The sequence below is a fragment of the Mustelus asterias genome, unplaced genomic scaffold, assembly GCF_964213995.1.
Source record: "Mustelus asterias unplaced genomic scaffold, sMusAst1.hap1.1 HAP1_SCAFFOLD_1705, whole genome shotgun sequence".
NCBI lineage: Eukaryota > Metazoa > Chordata > Chondrichthyes > Carcharhiniformes > Triakidae > Mustelus > Mustelus asterias.
In genome coordinates this window covers 4271-24390 of record NW_027591650.1, presented here as the reverse complement: position 1 = coordinate 24390, position 20120 = coordinate 4271, and the positions used below count along the sequence as shown (strand labels likewise).

The following is a 20120-nucleotide window of genomic DNA, read 5'->3' as shown; positions in this document are numbered from 1 at the left end:
TAGTGAACCAGATGGGTTTTTACAACAATCAATAATGTTTTTTTAAAAATTGAATTCAAATTTCACCATCTGCCGTGGCGGGATTCGAACCCGGGTCTCCAGATTCCTAGCCCAGTAACCATACCACATCGCCACCACCTCCCCTATTCGTGCTCCTGTTTCCTATGGTCTTATGTTGACACGAGTTCTGGATTTTCACATGACAATTTGAGCATTTGAACTCAGTTTCAGAAATTATGGAAATAAAGACGCAGTCTCGCTAGAACATGTCAGATTGTCGTGAAAAACCGACTTATGGAAGAAAGCCCACCCTCCTTACCTAATCCTGTGACTCCAATCCCACATCACATTCCGGAGATTGACTTGTGGAAATGCTTAGGGCCACAGGCCCTACTGCCACGTACCTTAACTGGTGCTCATTTCTGTTCATCCATCACCCCTCGATTCACTGACCCACAACAGACCCTACTCTGGCACACCTCAATTTAAAAACCCCCATCCATGTTTTCAGATCCCTCCATGACCTTGCCCTTCCCTCTCTCTCTCCCTCCCTAATCTGCCCTACCCCTACAACCCTCTGCGTTCCTCCAAATCTGGCCGCTTGAGCATTGGTGATTTTTATGGTTCTGCCATCCTTCATCAGGTGAGTCCTGAGCCGGTTCCCCGAAGCACTCGCCTGATGAAGGAGCAGCGCTCCGAAAGCTCGTGATTCCAAATAAACCTGTTGGACTTTAACCTGGTGGTGTGAGACTTCTTACTGTCTCCTCCTGGAGACACCTACCTCTTTAGTCATATCCTCAAATTTGCTTCTGTGACTTAGTGCCACGGTTTGATACTCTGGGTGTGAAAGGTGCTACATAAATGCGTGTTGTTGCTGACCAATGCCTGTTTGTTTTATTCTCAGTGTGGTGAAGGTCCTCTTAGCAGCTGGTGCAGACCCCAACCTCGGAGATGGGTTCAGCAATGTGTATGAGATGTCAAGGGAGAAGCGCATCCACTCTCTAGAAGGTATACACTTGGTCCTCATTACTCTCCACTACGTAACAAAGTCAGACTGCTAGTATCCTAAAATGTACCAAATCCTGTTCCCCTATCACCAACTTACTCGCTGATCTACATTGTCTCCCAGCCTGGGAGCGCCTTGATTTTAAAATTCTCATCCTTGCTTTCAAATCTCTCCATGGTCTGTCTCTGCAACCTCCTCCAGCCATACAACCCTCCCAGATCTCTGCACTCCTCTAATTCTAGCCTCTCAACCATCCCCGATTTTAATCGCTTCACCATTGGTGGCCTGTCTACAACCACCAAAGTCCAAGCCAGCACAGTGGCACAGCGGTTAACACTGCAGCCTCACAGTGCCAGGGATCCGGGTTCAACTCTGGGCTCGGGTCACTGTCTGTGTGGAGTTTGCACGTTCTCCCCGTGTCTGCGTGGGTTTCCTCCGGGTGCTCCGGTTTCCTTCTACAGTCCAAAGATGTGCAAGTTAGGTTAATTGGCCATGTTGAATTGCCCCTTAACATCAGGGGATTACAAAGAACAAAAGAACAAAGAAAGTTTCAGCACAGGAACAGGCCCATCGGCCCTCCAAGCCTGCACCGACCATACTGCCCGTCTGAACTAAAACTCCCTACCCTTCCGGGGACCATATCCCTCTATTCCATCCTATTCATGTATTTGTCAAGACGCCCCTTAAAAGTCACTACCGTATCTGCTTCCACTACCTCCCCTGGCAACGGGTTCCAGGCACCCACCACTCTCTGTGTAAAAAATCTGCCTCGTACATCTCCTTTAAACCTTGCCCCTCGCACCTTAAACCTGTGCCCCCTAGTAATTGACTCTTCCATCCTGGGAAAAAGCTTCTGACTATCCACTTTGTCCATGCCTCTCATAATCTTGTAGACTTCTATCAGGTCGCCCCTCAATCTCCATCGTTCCAGTGAGAACAAACCAAGTTTCTCCAACCTCTCCGCATAGCTAATGCCCTCCATACCAGGGAACATCCTGGTAAATCTTTTCTGTACCCTCTCCAAAGCCTCCATATCCTTCTGCTAGTGAGGCGACCAGAATTGAACACTATATTCCAAGTGCGGCCTAACTAAGGTTCTATAAAGCTGCAACATGACTTGCCAATTTTTAAACTCAATGCCCTGGCCGATGAAAGCAAGCATGCCGTATGCCTTCTTGACTACCTTCTCCACCTGCATTGCCACTTTCCCTTTGCCTATCAATATTCTTAAGGGTTCTCCCATTTACTGTATATTTCCTATCTGTATTTGACCTTCCAAAATGCATTACCTCACGGTTGTCCGGAGTAAACTCCATCTGCCATCTCTCCGCCCAAGTCTCCAACTGATCTATATCCTGCTGTATCCACTGATGGTCCTCATCGCTATCCGCAAATCCACTTTGTGTCGTCTGCAAACTTTCTAATCAAACCAGGGTACATCATTAGTAGGGTAAATATGTGGGGTTAGGGGGATAGGGCCTGGGTGGGATTGTGATCAGTACAGACTCGATAGGCCGAATGGCCTCCTTCTGCACTGTAGGGATTCTAAGCCCTCAGTGCCAAGCTTCTTTAACCTCTCCCCATCTCCCCTTTAAGACCCTCCTTAAAACCCACCTCTTTGACCCAGCTTTTAGTCACTGGTTCTAATATCTCCTTATGTGGCTCTGTCAAATTATATTGAAGGCACTACATCAATGCAAATTTTTATTGTTTCTTGTTCCGAGATTTCAAAACAGTCAGAAAAACATCCTATGTTTGTTTCAGCTGCTGGATGCTGAGAAGTGTGGGATTCCCTCCACTGCTGTGATGATGTTGAGTGTTAGCTTAAATGTGTCAGTCACCTCTCAGTGACACCTGCTTCAGACCCATCCCACAGGCTTGAGAACTAAGTCCAGCTCAGTACTGAGGGAGTGCTGCGCCGTCACAAAATTGTTACAGTGCATACGGGGGCCATTCGGCCTATCATATCTGTGCCAGCTCTCCCAATGAGCAGTTCACCCAGTGCCTTTCCTCCGCCTTCTCCCCGCAGAATTGCCTCGGTGTATTTTGTCCACAAAAAGCAGGACAAATCTAATCCAGCCAGTTACCACCCAATCAGCCTACTCTCCATCATCTCCAATGTGATGAAAGGTGTCTACAGTTTGGAATGATGAGGGGGGCACCTTGACCTGAACAGGCGCCGGAGTGTGGCGACTAGGGGAATTTCGCAGTAACTTCATCGCAGTGTTAACGTAAGCCTTACTTTAAATTCTAACAGGACTAGACAACGTAGATGCAGGAAGGATGTTCCCGATGGCGGGTTTGTCCAGGAGTCACAGCCTGAGGATACGGGCTTAATGTTTTAGAATCATGGAATAGAATCCCAACAGTGCAGAAGGTGGCCATTTGGTCCATCGAGTCTGCAAAGACTCTCTGACAGCATCTGATCCAGGCCCTCTCCCCCATCCTATCCCCATAACCCCACATATTTACCCCACCAATCCCCCTAACCTGTGCATCTTGGGACACTAAGGGGCATTTAGACAATCCGCCTAGCCCGCACATCTTTGGACCGTGGGAAGAAACCGGAGCACCCGGAGGAAACCCACGCAGACATGGGGAGGACGTGCAAACTCCACACAGACAGTGACCCAAGGCCAGAATTGAACCCGGATCCCTGGCGCTGTCAGGAAGCAGTGCTAGCCACTGTGCCATCATGCCGCCCCCTTGGGACTATAAGGAGGAGGAATTTCTTCACCCAGAGAGTGGTGAGCCTGTGGAATTCACTACCACAGAAAGCAGTTGAGGCCAAAACATTGTACATTTTTAAAAAGGAGTTAGATAAAACTTTTCGGGTTAAAGGGATCAAAGGATATGGGTGGAAGGCGGGAACAGCCTACTGAGTTGGAAGATCAGCCATGATCATAATGGGTGGTGGGTCAGGCTCGAAGGGCCGAATGGCATATCACAGAGTAATGTCTTTTTGAGCTGAAGGATGACAATAAGATGCCTCACTGCAGGAAATTCTTTTTATTCATTGGTGGGACATGGGCGTCGCTGGGCCAGCATTTACTGCCCATCCCTAGTTGCCCCTTGAACTGAGTGTCTCGCTTGGCCATTTCAGAGGGCAGTTGAGAGTCAACCACATTGCTGTGGCTCTGGAGTCGCATGTAGGCCAGACCGGGTAAGGACGGCAGATTTCCTCCGTGAAGACATTCGGAGCCATTGTGTTTCCCAGTGGAGGAGGGATGCCACAACACTGGGAGTTCCGGGAAAACCAATTAAGATGGCCCTGTCTTCCCTCAGTACCCACTGGGCATTGCCAGTGATCGGGAGTTCTGGGTGATTTAGCTATCCCATCCAAACCAACCATAGTCCTGCTAAACCCAAATCTATGACTGTAACTGTTGCATCTAATTGAGATGAGCTACCCCAGCACAGACTGGAAGTAACTGACAGGAGACTGTAGTCTCCACACTAATCGCTCATCCGAAAACAAATGCCAAATAACCAGATTAACGGTGACTCTCCTTTGTGGGATCCTGCCATGCGCAAAATGGCTGCCAAATTTTCCAGCTTGGCACCTCCAAGTTCCTTATTCCAAAGTGATGGATGTGATGAGGCTCGGTACAAAACGATGGAGCAAAGGAGGGGCTGTTTGTTCCTGTGGGAGTCTTTCATTCGAGTGGAAGCTCATCCCAGTTTCTGTTCTTTTTTTAAAAAAAAAAAGCTGGTTTCAAATCCAATAACTTTAAGCCACCTGAAAGCCATCATTTCTTTTCCCACATCTGCTTTCAATAAGCAAATGAAATCTGAGAAGAGTTATTTTATTTGTGTTTACCATTGTATTATTTATTTCTGTCTCCTCCACTGCCTGCTCTCTCGATCTCCATCTATCCATCTCCCGCTCTCTTTCACTGCTTTTGTTTTGTGTTTTAATGTACAAATGTTACGGAAATATTACCAGCATCTGTTTCAGTGCCTGCAGAGACAAAGAGGTGAAATTTTCCAGCCAGCCCCGGTGATGGATAGTGCAGCAGTCTTTGGCTGACACTTTATTGAGTTTTCTGTAGTTATCTCATGCACAGACATTTTTTACAAATGATGACTGCTCTGTCACGTCGAACCATGGGGGAAAACAACAATAACGGCTTAATCTTTTTATAGCGGAGGTTGCTAGTATCTGATATTCATCTTCCGTGGCAACTGCTGTTCGTTACACTTTCCACATCTGAAATAAAAGGGGTCTCCACCCGGCAAATGATTTTTAAAAAAAACATACAGACATATTGGCGCACGCACACCCACACGCACGCACACACACAGTCCCACTCACCACCTCAGCACACCCACGTGCGGGCGCAGATCAAACCTGTATTTTGCAGCTGCGGTGTCCGGCTGTCTGTTTCCGGGTGTTATTTCTCTCAATGAAAAGCTTAAAGGCAAAAACACAAAGACCGGAACCCTTGGCCTATGTGGAAAGGTGGTCCAGCGAAACCTTGGGAAGGTTGCACCACCTCTCTCCGCGCTCTTCCCCCAAAGCCGAAACAAGGGGCGGCACGGTGGCACAGTGGTCAGCACTGCTGCCTCACAGCGCCAGGGACCCGGGTTCGATTCCCGGCTTGGGTCACTGTCTGTGTGGAGTTTGCACGTTCTCCCCGTGTCTGTGTGGGTTTCCTCCGAGTGCTCCAGTTTCCTCCCACTGTCCAAAGATGTGCGGGTCAGGTGAATGCCCCTTAGTGTCAGGGGGACTAGCTAGGGTAAATACATGAGGTTATGGGGATAGGGCCTGGGTGGGATTGTGGTCAGTGCAGATTTGATGGGCCAAATGGCCTCCTTCTGCACGATAGGATTCTATGATCCTATGAAAAATGCCCTCCTTTTTGATACCTCCAGTGCAGAAGGAGGCCATACAGCCCATCGAGTCTGCACCAACAACGATTCCACTCCGGCCCTATCCCCACATGGGCTTTGACCAAGGGTCATCTGGACTCGAAACGTCAGCTCTTTTCTCTCCTTACAGATGCTACCGGGACTTGATGGTTTGAGTTATAAGGAGAGGCTGGATAGACTGGGACTTTTTTCTCTGGAGCGTAAGAGGCTTAGGGATGACCTTATCGAGGTCTATAGAATAATGAGGGGCACAGATAAGTTGGATAGTCAATATCTTTTCCCAAAGGTAGGGGAGTCTAAAACTAGAGGGCATAGGTTTAAGGTGAGAGGGGAGAGATACAAAAGTGTCCAGAGGGGAAATTGTTTCACACAGAGGGTGGTGAGTGTCTGGAACAAGCTGCCAGAGGTAGTAGTAGAGGCGGGTACAATTTTGTCTTTTAAAAAACATTTAGTTACATGGGTACGATGGGTATAGAGGGATATGGGCCAAATGCGGGCAATTGGGATTAGCTTATGGGTTTAAAAAAAAAGGGCGGCATGTACAAGTTGGGCCGAAGGGCCTGTTTCCATGCTGTAAACCTCTGTGACTCTATGCTGCCAGACCTGCTGAGATTTTCCAGCTTTTTCTCTTTTGGTTTCAGATTCCAGCATCCACAATAATTTGCTTTTACCCCACATAGTTACCTTACTGATCCCCCTGCTAATCCGCCTAACACTAAGGAACAATTTAGCATGACCAATCAACCTAACCCGCACATCTTTGGACTGTGGGAGGAAACCGGAGCACCTGGAGGAAACCCATTCAGACACGGGGAGAACGTGCAGACTCCACACAGACCCAAGGCCAGGAATCGAACCCAGGTCTCTGGTGCTGTGAGGCAGCAGTGCTAACCACTGTGTCACCGGGCTGCCCCTTTTGATTTTGGGATGTCAGTGTTTTGGGAGAGGATGGCAGAGGAGACAGAATCACAGAATACTACAGTGCAGAACAGGCCCTTCGGCCCATCGAGTCTGCACCAAACACCTGAAAAGCCCTGACCTGCCCACTTAATCCCACTGGCCAGCACTTGGCCCATAGCCTTGAATGTTATGGCGTCCCAAGTACTCATCCAGGTGCTTTTTAAAGGATGTGAGGCAACCCGCCTCCACCACCCTCCCAGGCAGCGCATTCCAGACCCTCGCCACCCTCTGGGTAAAAAAGGTTTTTCCTCCCACTCCTCACTTTTAACTTGTGTCCCCTCATAACTGACCCTTCAACTAAGGGGAACAGCTGCTCCCTATCCATGCCCCTCATAATCTTGAACACCTCGATCAGGTCGCCCCTCAGTCTTCTCTGCTCCAACGAAAACAACCCAAGCCTATCCAACCTCTCTTTATAACTTCAATATTCCATCCCAGGCAGCATCCTGGTGAATCTCCTCTGCACCCCCTCCAGTGCATCCAGACATCCTCAGATGCTGCAAGGGATGGAAGAATTAGGTTACATGAAGCAGCTGGGTTGCTGCATGGAGGAAAGACGGAGAATGGAACAGAGACACTGCATTTCTGTAGCACCTTTGATGACTTCAGGGCATCTCTATGTGCCACTGAAGTGTATTCGGTTTTAGAATTTAGGAAACATAGCAGCCATTATGTGCACAGCAAGCTCCCAGATGTTTTTGTGCTTCAGGTTGAGGGATAAGTATTTTCAGCACAGCTACTTGCTTCATGCAGTGGCCGAGGGATCATTTAATCAATCATAAATGGCAGACAGGACTTCATTTTGCTTTAAGATAAAGGCAAAATACTGCAGATGCTGGAATCTGAAACAAAAACAGAAAATGCTGGAAAGTCTCAGCAGGTCTGACGGCATCTGTGGAGAGGGAATAGAGCCAACGTTTCGAGTCTGGATGACCCTTCCTCAGGCACTCAGTACTTGCCACGGAAGACGAATATCAGATACTCAGCTCTGTCGAAGGGTCATCCAGACTCAAAACATTGGCTCGACTCTCTGCGTTGGACTGGGGTAAACACAGTAAGAAGTCTCACAACACCAGGTTAAAGTCCAACAGGTTTCCAACAGGCATTCCAACCATTATTTTGTAAATTGAGTTTGTGTCTTTATTTGCCCTGTTTGTGAAGAGAACTCCCACTTACCTGACGAAGGAGCAGCACTCCGAAAGCTAGTGGCTTGTGCTACCAAATAAACCTGTTGGACTTTAACCTGGTGTTGTGAGACTTCTTACTGTGTCTACTCTCTCTCCACAGAGGCTGTCAGACCCGCTGAGATTTTCCAGCATTTCCTGTTCTTGCTTCAGTTTGCTTTGTCCAATTTACAGCACCTCGGACAGCGCTGACAGTGCAGCACTCCCTCAGTACTGACCCTCTGACAGTGCGGCACTCCCTCAGTATTGACCCTCTGACATTACGGCAATCCCTCAGTACTGACCCTCTGACAGTGCGGCACTCCCTCAGTACTGACCCTCTGACAGTGCAGCACTCCCTCAGTACTGACCCTCTGACAGTGCGTCACTCCCTCAGTATTGACCCTCTGACAGTGCGGCACTCCCTCAGTACCGACCCTCTGACAGTGCGACGCTCCCTCAGCACTGACCCTCTGACAGTGCGGCACTCCCTCAGCACTGACCCTCTGACAGTGCGGCACTCCCTCAGTACTGACCCTCTGACAGTGCGGCACTCCCTCAGCACTGACCCTCTGACAGTGCGGCGCTCCCTCAGTACTGACCCTCTGACAGTGCGGCGCTCCCTCAGCACTGACCCTCTGACAGTGCGGCACTCCCTCAGTACTGACTCTCTGACAGTGCGGCGCTCCCTCAGTACTGACCCTCTGACAGTGCGGCACTCCCTCAGTGCTGACTGTCTGGATATTATGCTCAGGATTTCTCCATGCCTATTGTTAGAATACACAGTGAGGTATATTTATATTAATGTTTGTAATATTTTCTTACCCGCAGTGCTGGTAACTAGAGAAGATGAATTTAGTAACCGGTTGAACACACGGGCGAGTTTCCGTGGCTGCACAGCTCTGCATTACGCAGTATTGGTTGACGACTTCCAGACAATCCAGTTGCTACTGGAGGCCGGTAAGGAATTGCTCTCGAATCCACAACTCGCAATATTAAACCATGGCATCCCATAGGAGGCCATGTTAGAACTATTCCAGCAGCTCCAGCGCTTGCAGACAAACACTGAATGAAGACAGGAACAGGAGGAGGCCATTCAGCCCCTCAATCCTGCCCAGCCATTCAATAAGATGATGACTAGCTTCTATCTTCACTCTATCATTAACCTAATGAAAATCCATCAGTGTTAGTTTGGAGATTTTCAGTTGACCCCCCCCCGACCCCGGCCTCAGCAGCTTATTGTGGGGGAGAGACATCCACATTTCCACTCCACTTTGTGTGAAGACGTTCTTCCCCATGTCGCCCCTGAAAGCCCTGGTTCTAATTTTAAAGATTGCCCCCAAGTCTTGTAGTTATGTTTTCAATTCATTCAGTTCATCGTATGAAAAAAATCTTTCTTCTTACTTTAGTTCATGTGCAAACAACACTAACAGTTCCTAGAATCATAGAATATACGGCACAGAGATAGGCCCTTCGGCCCAAACTGGTCCATGCTGACCAAAAAGCCCATCTAAGCTAACCCCTTTTGCCTGCATTTGGCCCATATCCCTCTAAACCTTTCCTATCCATGTATCTGTCCAAATGCCTTTTAAATGCGATCAATGTCCCTGCCTCAACCACTTCCTCCGACAGCTCATTCTGCAGACGCACCACCCTCTGTGTAAAAAAGTTGCTCCTCAGGTTCCCATTAATTCTTTCCCCTCTTAACTTAAACCAATGCCCTCTAGTTCTCCATTCCCCAACCCTGGGGAAAAGACTGAGTGCATTCACCCTATCCATGCCTCTCATGATCTTATACAACTCTATAAGATCACCCCTCAGTCTCCTACGCTCCAAAGTTCCAGCCTGTCCAATCTCTCCCTATAACTCAGTCCCATGAATCCTGGCAACATCCTTGTAAATCTCTTCTGCACTCTCTCCAGATTAAAACATCTTTCCTATAGCAAGTCTACCAAAACTGGACACAATACTCCAGGTGTGGCCTCACCAACGCCATGTGCAGCTGCAACATAACCTCTCAACTTCTATACTCAATGCCCTGACTGATGAAGGCCAGCATGCCAAAAGCCTTCTTCATCGCCCTATCTACCTGTGACTTCACCTTTAGAAAACAGCGCACCTGAACTCCAAGTTCCCTTTGTCCCACGATACTCCTTAAGGTCCTACCATTCATCGTCCTACCTTGATTTGACTTTCCAAAATGCAACACCTCACATTTATCTGTATTGAACTCCATTTGCCATTTCTCGGTTAGGAATGCTTGATTTCTTTAGCCCCTTTTTCCTTTTGTTTTGTTAGTGACATCTCCCAATCTCACTATAAAAACGCAACATATCTCAATCGAAACAAACAACATTGACATTGGGTTTGAAATGGTCACTGTTCTCTGAAAACTGGAATAACGTCTCATTATTGTGTTAATGTCTATAATGTATATGTATGGGTGCCTCAGTGGACAGTCCCCTGGCCACTGAATTTGAAAGTTGTGGTTTTAAGTCCCACTCCTGCAACTAGAATCATAGAAGGGTTACAGCACAGAGCAGGCCATTTGGCCCCATGTGTCCATGCCGGTTCCCTGAAAGAACAATCCACCTAGTCCCACTCTCCCCCTGTAGCCCTGCAAATTTCTCATCTTCAGATAATATCCCAGTTCTCTTTTGAAATTAATGATTGAATCTCCCTCCACCACACTCTCAGTTAGTGCATTCCAGATCATGCCCACTGGATTGGTACCCCACCCACCACCATACACATCCACACCCTCCACCACTGCCGCACAGTGGCAACAGTGTGTACCATCTACGAGTTGCACTGCAGCAACTCACTCAAAACTCCTTCAACAGCACCTTCTGAACCCACACTTCTGCCATCTAGAAGGTCAAGGGCAGCAGACACATGGGAAATATATCGCCGTTCCTTCACTGTTGCTGAGTCAAAATCCTGGAACTCCATCCTAACAGCACCATGGATGTATCTACACCTCCTAGACTGCAGCGGTTCAGGAGATCAGCTCACCACCGCCTTCCTGAGGAGAATTAGGGATGGGCAATAATTGTTGGCCTGATGAGATAGTTGATGCTTTAGTTTTCCAAAATTTTCCAAAATTCCTTAGATTTGGTGAAGGTTCCATTAGATTGGAAAATAGCAAATGTAACTCCTTTATTCAAAAAAGGATGAGAGACAGAAAGCAGGAAACTACAGGCCAGTTAGTGTATCATCTGTCATTAGGAAAATGCAAGAAGCCATTATTAAAGATGCAATGGCAGGGCATTGGAAAAATTCAAGGCAATCAGGCAGAGTCTACACGGTTTTGTGAAAGGGAAATTAACTTTAACCAACTTGGTTAAGTTGGCAGAATGGTTAGCACTGCTGCCCCACAGCGCCAGGGACCCGGGTTCAATTCCGGCCTCGGGTCACTGTCTGTGTGGAGTCTGCACATTCTCCCCGTGTCTGCGTGGATTTCCTCCGGGTGCTCCGGTTTCCTCCCACAGTCCAAAGATGTGCAGGTTAGGTTGATTGGCCATGCTAAATTGACCCTAGTGTCAGGGGGATTAGCAGGGTAAATATGTGGTGTTGCGGGTGGGATTGTGGTCGGTGCAGACTCGATGGGCCGAATGACCTCCTTCTGCACTGGAGGGATTCTGTAACTTATTGGAGTTTTTATGAAGGAGTCACAAGTGCTGTGGATAAAGGGGAACCAGTGGGTGTACTGTACTTAGATTTCCAGGAGGCATTTGATACGGTGCCACATCAAATGTTATTGAGGAAAATAAAAGCTCGTTCTCGGGGTAATATATTGGCATGGTTTGCAGAATGGGTCTTTTTCTGGTTAGCAGGTTGTAATGAGTGCTATGCCACAGGGGTGAGGTCTCAAATCTTTTACAATTTATATGACTTGGATGAAGGGATCGAAGGTATGGTTGCAAAAGATGCTGATGACACAAAGATAGGTGGGAAAGTAAATTGTGAAGAGGGCATAAGGAATCTACAAAGAAACATAGATGGGTTAAGTGAGTGGCAAGTATCCGGCAAATGGCGTATAATGCAAACAAATGTGAAATCGTCCATTTTGGCAGGAAGGATAAAAACATAGCTTATTATCTAAATGGTGAGAGATTGCAGAGCTCTGCGATTCAGAGCCATCTGGGTGTCCTAGTGTATGAATTGCAAAAGGTTTGTATGTGGATACAGCAAGTAATTAGGAAATCTAATAGAATATTGTCGTTTATTGTGAGAAGAATTGAATACAAAAGTAAGGAGGTTATGCTTCAGTTGTACAGGGCGCTGGTGAGACCACATCTGGAGTATTGTGTATAGTATTTCTCTTCTTGTTTAAGGAAAGATGTAAATATATTGGAACAGTTCGGGTTTACAAGACTAATATCATTTTCTATCTCTTTTCCCATAGCCCAGCAAATATCCCCTCTCCAATTCCCTTTCCAATGTTATCTAATTGTTTCCAAAGCAGCACATTCCAGATCACAGCAATTCACAGCAAAAATTTATTTTCCTTGTGTTGCCTCTGGATATTTTTCCAAATATCTTCAGATCTGTGACCCTCTGCTGACTCACCCTTCTGCCACTGGAAGCACTTCTTCTTTAATCTACCGGAACAATTGATGATTCTGAAACACTCTATCAGACTTCCCTTAACCTTCTTCCAGGAGAGTAGCCCCATGGGAACACCACCACCTGGAGGATTCCTTCCAAGCCACTCGCCATCCTAACTTGGAAATATATCGCTGTACCTTCACTGTCACTGGGTCAAAATTTTGGTGCTCCCTCCCTAACAGCACTGTGGGTGTACCTAGATATGGACTACCGGGGTTCAAGAAGGCAGCTCACCACCACCTTCTCAAGGGCAATTAGAAATGGGCAGTAAATGTTGGTCTAGCCAGCGACACTCACACCCCATGAACATTTAAAAAAAACCTCTTGTGTCTCCATATTATGAAAAGTTTCCTCCCTGCTGCCCAGGTGTAACTCTGCCTCCGATTGTGAGCTCCCCCAAATTGGAAACAGTATCCCAGCTGAGGCCTAGCCAGTGTTTTATAACTTCCTTACTTTTGACTCAATGCGTCCATTGATAAAACCCTGAACCCCATTGGCCTAATTTGCAGCCTTCTCAGCTTGTCATCATCATCTGAGATTCATACATACCCAGCTCTCTTTGTTCTGCACCCATTTGAAAACTGTGCTGTTTAGCTTGTATGACACAGTAAGAAGTTTAACAACACCAGGTTAAAGTCCAACAGGTTTATTTGGTAGCAAAAGCCACACAAGCTTTCGAGGCTCTGAGCCCCTTCTTCAGGTGAGTGGGAATTCTGTTCACAAACAGAACTTATAAAGACACAGACTCAATTTACATGAATAATGGTTGGAATGCGAATACTTACAACTAATCCAGTCTTTAAGAAACAAAACAATGGGAGTGGAGAGAGCATCAAGACAGGCTAAAAAGATGTGTATTGTCTCCAGACAAGACAGCCAGTGAAACTCTGCAGGTCCACGCAACTGTAGGAGTTACAAATAGTGTGACATAAACCCAATATCCCGGTTGAGGCCGTCCTTGTGTGTGCGGAACTTGGCTATCAGTTTCTGCTCAGCGACTCTGCGCTGTCGTGTGTCGCGAAGGCCGCCTTGGAGAACGCTTACCCGAATATCAGAGGCCGAATGCCCGTGACTGCTGAAGTGCTCCCCAACAGGAAGAGAACAGTCTTGCCTGGTGATTGTCGAGCGGTGTTCATTCATCCGTTGTCGCAGCGTCTTGTATGACACATCCTCATTCTTGCTGCTAAACTGGATCACCCCACACTTAGCGTGTGTAAAAATTCATCCTCCATGTGTCCTGCCCATTTCGCCAGTTCTCCCGAAATCTGCAACTATCCTGTTCTTTGTTTGTTCCATTTCCATGTTTTACATCATCTGCCAGCTTTGAAATGATGCCCAAGTCTGGATCATTAATCTAGATCAGAAAGGGCAGTGGTCTCAACACTGACCCCTGCGGAACATCTCTGTATAGTTTTCTCCACTCTGAAAGACAGCCAGTCACCAATACTCTCTGTTTTCTGTCCCTCAGCCAATTTCATATTTACACAGCCACTGCCTGTTTGATCCCATTTTGCTACAAAATGGGCGGCACGGTGGCACAGTGGTTAGCACTGCTGCCTCACAGTGCCAAGGACCCAGGTTCAATTCCCGGTTTGGGCCACTGTCTGTGCGGAGTCTGTATGTTCTCCCCGTGGGTTTCCTCCGGGTGCTCCGGTTTCCTCCCACAGTCCGGAAGACCTGCTGATTAGGTGAATTGGCCATGCTAAATTCTCCCTCGGTGTACCCGAACAGGCGCCAGAGTGTGGCGACTAGGGGATTTTCACAGTAACTTCATTGCAGTGTTAGTGTAAGCCGACTTGTGACACTAAAAAATAAACTTAAATTTAAGAAGTCTAATACTTGATACTTTGTCAGACAATATACACAATATTAACTGCGCGACCCTCATCTACCCTCTCCCATTATTTCATCAAAGAACTCAGTCGCGCTACTCAAACATGATTTACCTTTAACAAATTCATGTTGGCTTTCCTTTGTTAACCCATAATTTTCCAAGTGTATTAATTTTGTCCCAGATTAATGCCCGTAAAAATTTTCCTCTAGCTGACGTTGGAATGATTTTTGAGTTGATTTGATTTGATTTAGTTTTGTCACATGTATTAACATAGAGTGAAAAGTATTGTTTCTTGCGCGCTATACAGCCAAAACATACCGTTCATAGAGAAGGAAACGAGAGAGTGCAGAATGTAGTGTTACAGTCATATCTAGGGTATAGAGAAAGATCAACTTAATGCGAGGTAGGTCCATTCAAAAGTCTGACAGCAGCAGGGAAGAAGCTGTTAAGTCGGTTGGTACGTGACCTCAGACTTTTGTATCTTTTTCCCGAAGGAAGAAGGTGGAAGAGAGAATGTCTGGGCTGCGTGGGGTCCTTAATTATGCTGGCTGCTTTGCCGAGGCCTGTGGTTGCCAGGTTTATGCCCATTCCCCTTGTTTTTGAACACGGCATATGACATTTTCCATTACCCTCGCCGGGAGTTTGACATTTTTCCCAAAGTGTGGTGCGGCGGGTTTGTATACGGCACTCCTGCTTCGGCCTACCCAATGATGTTCCCTCATTATCCAGTGTGGTGACTTTAAGGACCAATCTGCAGAGTAAGGGTCACATGACCTGGGGTACCAATCAGGGAGCAGGGTGTGGGATCACCCTGGTCAGTGCGGGTTTCTGTACTCGGAGCCATCTCGGGAGCCGACTGCAGCCACTGGGCTGCCAGCCTCTGTATCGCTTTAAGCTGTAAATAGACAAGTTGTGTTTTCCCTAAACTGGTGAACAAGCATCTTTACATTTGGTGATGAAGTAAAAGAAAAACAAATGATCCTCAGACTGAGAGTATCCAGTTTATATTGAAGTTGAGAAAAGGAGAGTGCTTACCAAGGTGCCCCTCTTTGTACAGAGAGATCCATTTGGCTCCTCCACAGGGAACTGGACACAATACATAGAGCAATACCTCCAAGCGAACAAAATAGGCGAGAAGGCAAAGCACAAAACAATTCTCCTGAGTGCTCATGGAACCCAAACTTATAATCTGATTCATAGACACTAGAAGCAGGAGGAGGCCATTCGGCCCTTCGAGCATGTTCTGCCATTCATTATGATCATGGCTGATCATCAAATTCAATATCCTGATTTCCCCCCCCTCCCCCCATATCCCCTGATCCCTTTAGCCCCAAGAGTGCCACCTAATTCCTTCTTGAAATCACACAACGTTTTGGCCTCAACTACATTCGCACACATTCTCCATCCTCTGAATGAAGAAATTTCTCCTCACCTGAGTTCTAAAAGGTTTACCTCTTATCCTCAAACTATGAGCCCTAGTTCTGGGCTCCCCCACCATTGGGAACATTCTTTCTGAATCTACCCTGTCTAACCCTGTTAGAATTTTATATGTTTCTATGAGATCCCCTCTCACTCATCTAAACTCCAGTGAATATAATCCTAACCGACTTAGCCTTTCCTCCTATGACAGACCTGCCATCCCAGGAATCAGCCTGGTAAACCTTCGCTGTAGCAAGGACATCCTTCCTCAGATAAGGACACCAAAACTGCACACAATACTCCAGGTGTGGCCTCACCAACACCCTATACAATTGCAGCAAAACATCCCTATCCTTATACTCAAATCCTCTCGCTATGAAGGCCAACACACCATTTGCCTTCTTTACTGCCTGCTGTACCTGAGTGTTTACTTTCAGCGACTGATGCACGAGGTCTCCAAGGTCTCGCTGAGTATCCACCTCTCTCGATTTACACCCATTCAAATAATAATCTGCCTTCCTGTTATTGCTACCAAAGTGGAAAACCTCACATTTATCCACATTATACTGTGTCGGCCATGAATCTGAGATTCACAGTCTCACAGCCCCAAGCACGCCTGACTTCAAATTATTCAGTGAGCCCGTGGAACTGGTGAAGTCACATTTCCAGCCTTTACTCCAGAGATTCAAGTTTAATTCAAGGGATAGCCCCAGGCGAAATGATTGCGGCTTAGATCACTAAATTGAAACAGATCTCAGAGTATTGCAATTTTGGACCCACCTTGAATGATATGTTACAGCATAGGTTAGTCTGCGGGGTTAATAACAAGGCAGTTCAGTGGAGATTAATTGGAGAGGTCAGTATAAATTTTAAACGAGCAATGGGGGATAGCACTGGAAATGGAAAGTGCTGAAACTGGTTTGCAGGAGGAACAGAGCGTGCAAAATGGCGCCGTTCACTATTTATGGAGGAAACCTGCAGTCAGCAGTGGTGCCAAAACTGAAGTAGCGTGAGGTGGGAAACAAGTTCAGCCACAAGTAAGACAAGAACAGTTAGCGGGGCAATCAATCAGTGGAATGTTACCGGTGTGGAGATAATCGCTCCCCTGAATCCGGCAGGTATAAGCAGGCTGAGTGTTTTTTTATCGTAGACAGCTTGAGGCATCGGTGCAGCGCCAATATACAATGTGGAGGAGTCGAGCACCAACGGTTTCATAGTCTCTCGCTATTCAATATAAAATCAGGCAAAAAAGTTCCTGACATTGAGGGCCCAATTTTACCATTTTCACTCTCAGTGCTGAATCTGGGCGTAATGTAGATCCGACTTAGAAATCTGCTTTCAGGCGCCCCCCATACACACTCAGCCTGAAAGAAAATCACCAGTCCCATTCGCGCTGTGGGTGGGGCTTAGCGCAGCCGAAACGATCGGAGCTCTGAACTGCGCATGCGCAGTTCGAAACAAATATGAAAAAGCGCGCCCGTGTCAGATCGCTCGCGAGCTGCAGAAAGCGGAGAAAGCGGCCTGGGAGTGACAAGCAGGAGTGATGGTGCCCACACACATCACTGTCCCCCTTATCCACACCCCCCCACTACCCACACACATCACTGTCTCCCTTATCCACCCCCCCCCTCTACCCACACACATCACTGTCCCCCTTATCCACCCCCCCACTACCCACACACATCACTGTCCCCCTTATCCACCCCCCCACTACCCACACACATCACTGTCCCCCTTATCCAACCCCCCACTACCCACACACATCACTGTCCTCCTTATCCACCCCCCCACTACCCACACACATCACTGTCCCCCTTATCCACCCCCCCACTACCCACACACATCACTGTCCCCCTTATCCACCCCCCCACTCCCCTTACACATCACTGTCCCCCTTATCCACCCCCCCACTACCCACACACATCACTGTCCCCCTTATCCACCCCCTCCCACTACCCACACACATCACTGTCCCCCTTATCCACCCTCCCACTACCCACACACATCACTGTCCCCCTTATCCACCCCCTCCCACTACCCACACACATCACTGTCCCCCTTATCCACATCCCCCTCTACCCACACACATCACTGTCCCCCTTATCCACCCCCCCACTACCCACACACATCACTGTCCCCCTTATCCACCCCCCCCCTACCCACACACATCACTGTCCCCCTTATCCACCCCCCCCTCCCACTACCCACACACATCACTGTCCCCCTTATCCACCCCCCCCACTACCCACACACATCACTGTCCCCCTTATCCACACCCCCCTCTACCCACACACATCACTGTCCCCCTTATCCACACCCCCCTCTACCCACACACATCGCGGTCCCCCTTATCCACCCCCCCCCCCCACTACCCACACACATCACTGTCCCCCTTATCCACCCTCCCACTACCCACACACATCGCGGTCCCCCTTATCCACCCTCCCACAACCCACACACATCGCTGTTCCCCTTATCCATCCCCCCTGCTACCCAGACCGATTGCCACCCCTGCCCCCCTCCCCCCCCAACTGATCGCCCGCAGAGTGGCAGCGGACTGCCCTCCCCCCCCCCCCCGCACCCCCACCAGAGATGCATCTGCCCCCCCCCCCGCCGCCGCCACCATCACCACCACCAGAGGTCCATCTGCTTCCTCCCCCCATCAGTGAGCGATTGGGCCTTCTCCCAGCTGCCATCAGACTTTTGAATGGACTTACCTTGCATCAAGTTGATCTTTCTCTACACCGTAGCTATGACTGTAACACTACATTCTCCACTCTCTCCTTTCCTTCTCTATGAACGGTATGCTTTGTTTGTATAGCGCGCAAGAAACAATACTTTTCACTGTATGTTAATACATGTGACAATAATAAATCAAATCAAAATTTCACCACACTCAATGGTATAAAGCACTTTGGAACAGTGTCTTACCACCCAGCATCCAACAGACGAGCCGAACGAGCCTTCCAAACTTTTAATACTGGCCTAAAGAAGTAGTCAGGAGGAACCCTGAATCTCACGCTTCCTTCTTGGCTATTGGACCACTCCATGTGCAATGCTGGGAGTCCCAACAGCGGAATGGTTTATGAACCGTCATCTCAGAGCAAGACTGAGCCTCGTGTTTCCAAATTTACCAGGGAGGGTAGCGGCCGGCCAAAGCAGTCAGAAGGCAAGTCACGATTCATGTCAGTGAACTCGGTCGTTTATGGTGGATGATGCCGTGCGTGTGAGGAATTTTGATTGTGGGTTGAGTTGGGCCACTGGAATAATTGTCTTTAACACTGGACCCCTGTCTTATCAAGTGGATGTAGAAGGAAGGATTGTCCGAAAGCACATAGACCATTTGAGGAAAAGAGGGATTCCCCTGCAGCCAGCTTTGCCATCAGGAAGTGTATTCCCATCAGGAAATGTTGCCGATGGTTTTAGCACTGAAATACCTGTTCGTCCTGTGGCTGGTACAACCGATGTCTCCATGGGAACAGCTACAACTGAACTGCCTGTGCCTCAAGAGGCACCTGTCATAGTGGTTTCAGCTGGCAGCAACCCTGTGGAAGCGCCCAGATGGGGGAGTTGCGCCACTCCACAAGGATTTGGAAAACCCCCTGGAAAAACCTGATTTATAATTGAGTAAATTCACATACTAAATGTGTAATTATCTGGGACTGTGTACATTGAGTATTGACATTGGTGTAAAGGGACTTAGAGGGGGAGTGAAGTGGTGATTGTCCCTTCAAGGATGCAGAGTGAGGGTCACATGACCCAGGAAACCAATCGGGGAGCAGGGTGGAGAATCAACGTGGTCAGCACAGGCTTCTGTACCCAGAGTCATCTTGGGAGCTGATTGCAACCATGGGGTATAGTTTTAAACTCTGTAGTTTTAACCTGTAAATAAAGCAGTTGTGATTTCCCTAAACTGGTAAACGAACGTCTGAACATCCAGCTTCCCATTAAATACTTCTTTACTATTCACCGAAGCCACTCCCTGTGGTGGTGAGTTTTGCTCTCTGGGTAAAGACATTTCTCCTGAATTTCCTATTGGATTTATCAGTCTCTATCTTATGTTGATGACCCTTAGTTCTGCTCTTCCCATACATATGGAAACATCTGCTCTGTGTCTCCTCTGTTCAACCCCTCCCCAACCGCAATCTTAAAGACTTCTATAAAGTCACCACTCAACCTTCTCGTTTTGAGAGAAAAGAAGCACGTTCCCCCCCCCACCCTCCCAGAAATATCCAATCATTCCCAATATTTCAAC

The 20120-nt window shown here is 47.8% G+C and overlaps 1 protein-coding gene across 1 annotated transcript in view; it reads left to right on the top strand.

The window, feature by feature from the left end:
- Positions 1–8961, top strand: part of LOC144488606 (mitochondrial disaggregase-like) — a gene marked incomplete at its 3' end in the record, with an annotated part of 36936 nt that extends 27975 nt beyond the window's left edge. The window contains exons 4-5 of the mRNA XM_078206667.1: positions 905–1008; positions 8833–8961. Coding sequence (XP_078062793.1) covers positions 905–1008; positions 8833–8961 — 233 coding nt within the window. The remainder of the gene's footprint in view (positions 1–904; positions 1009–8832) is intronic.
- Between the last annotated feature and the right edge of the window lie 11159 nt (positions 8962–20120).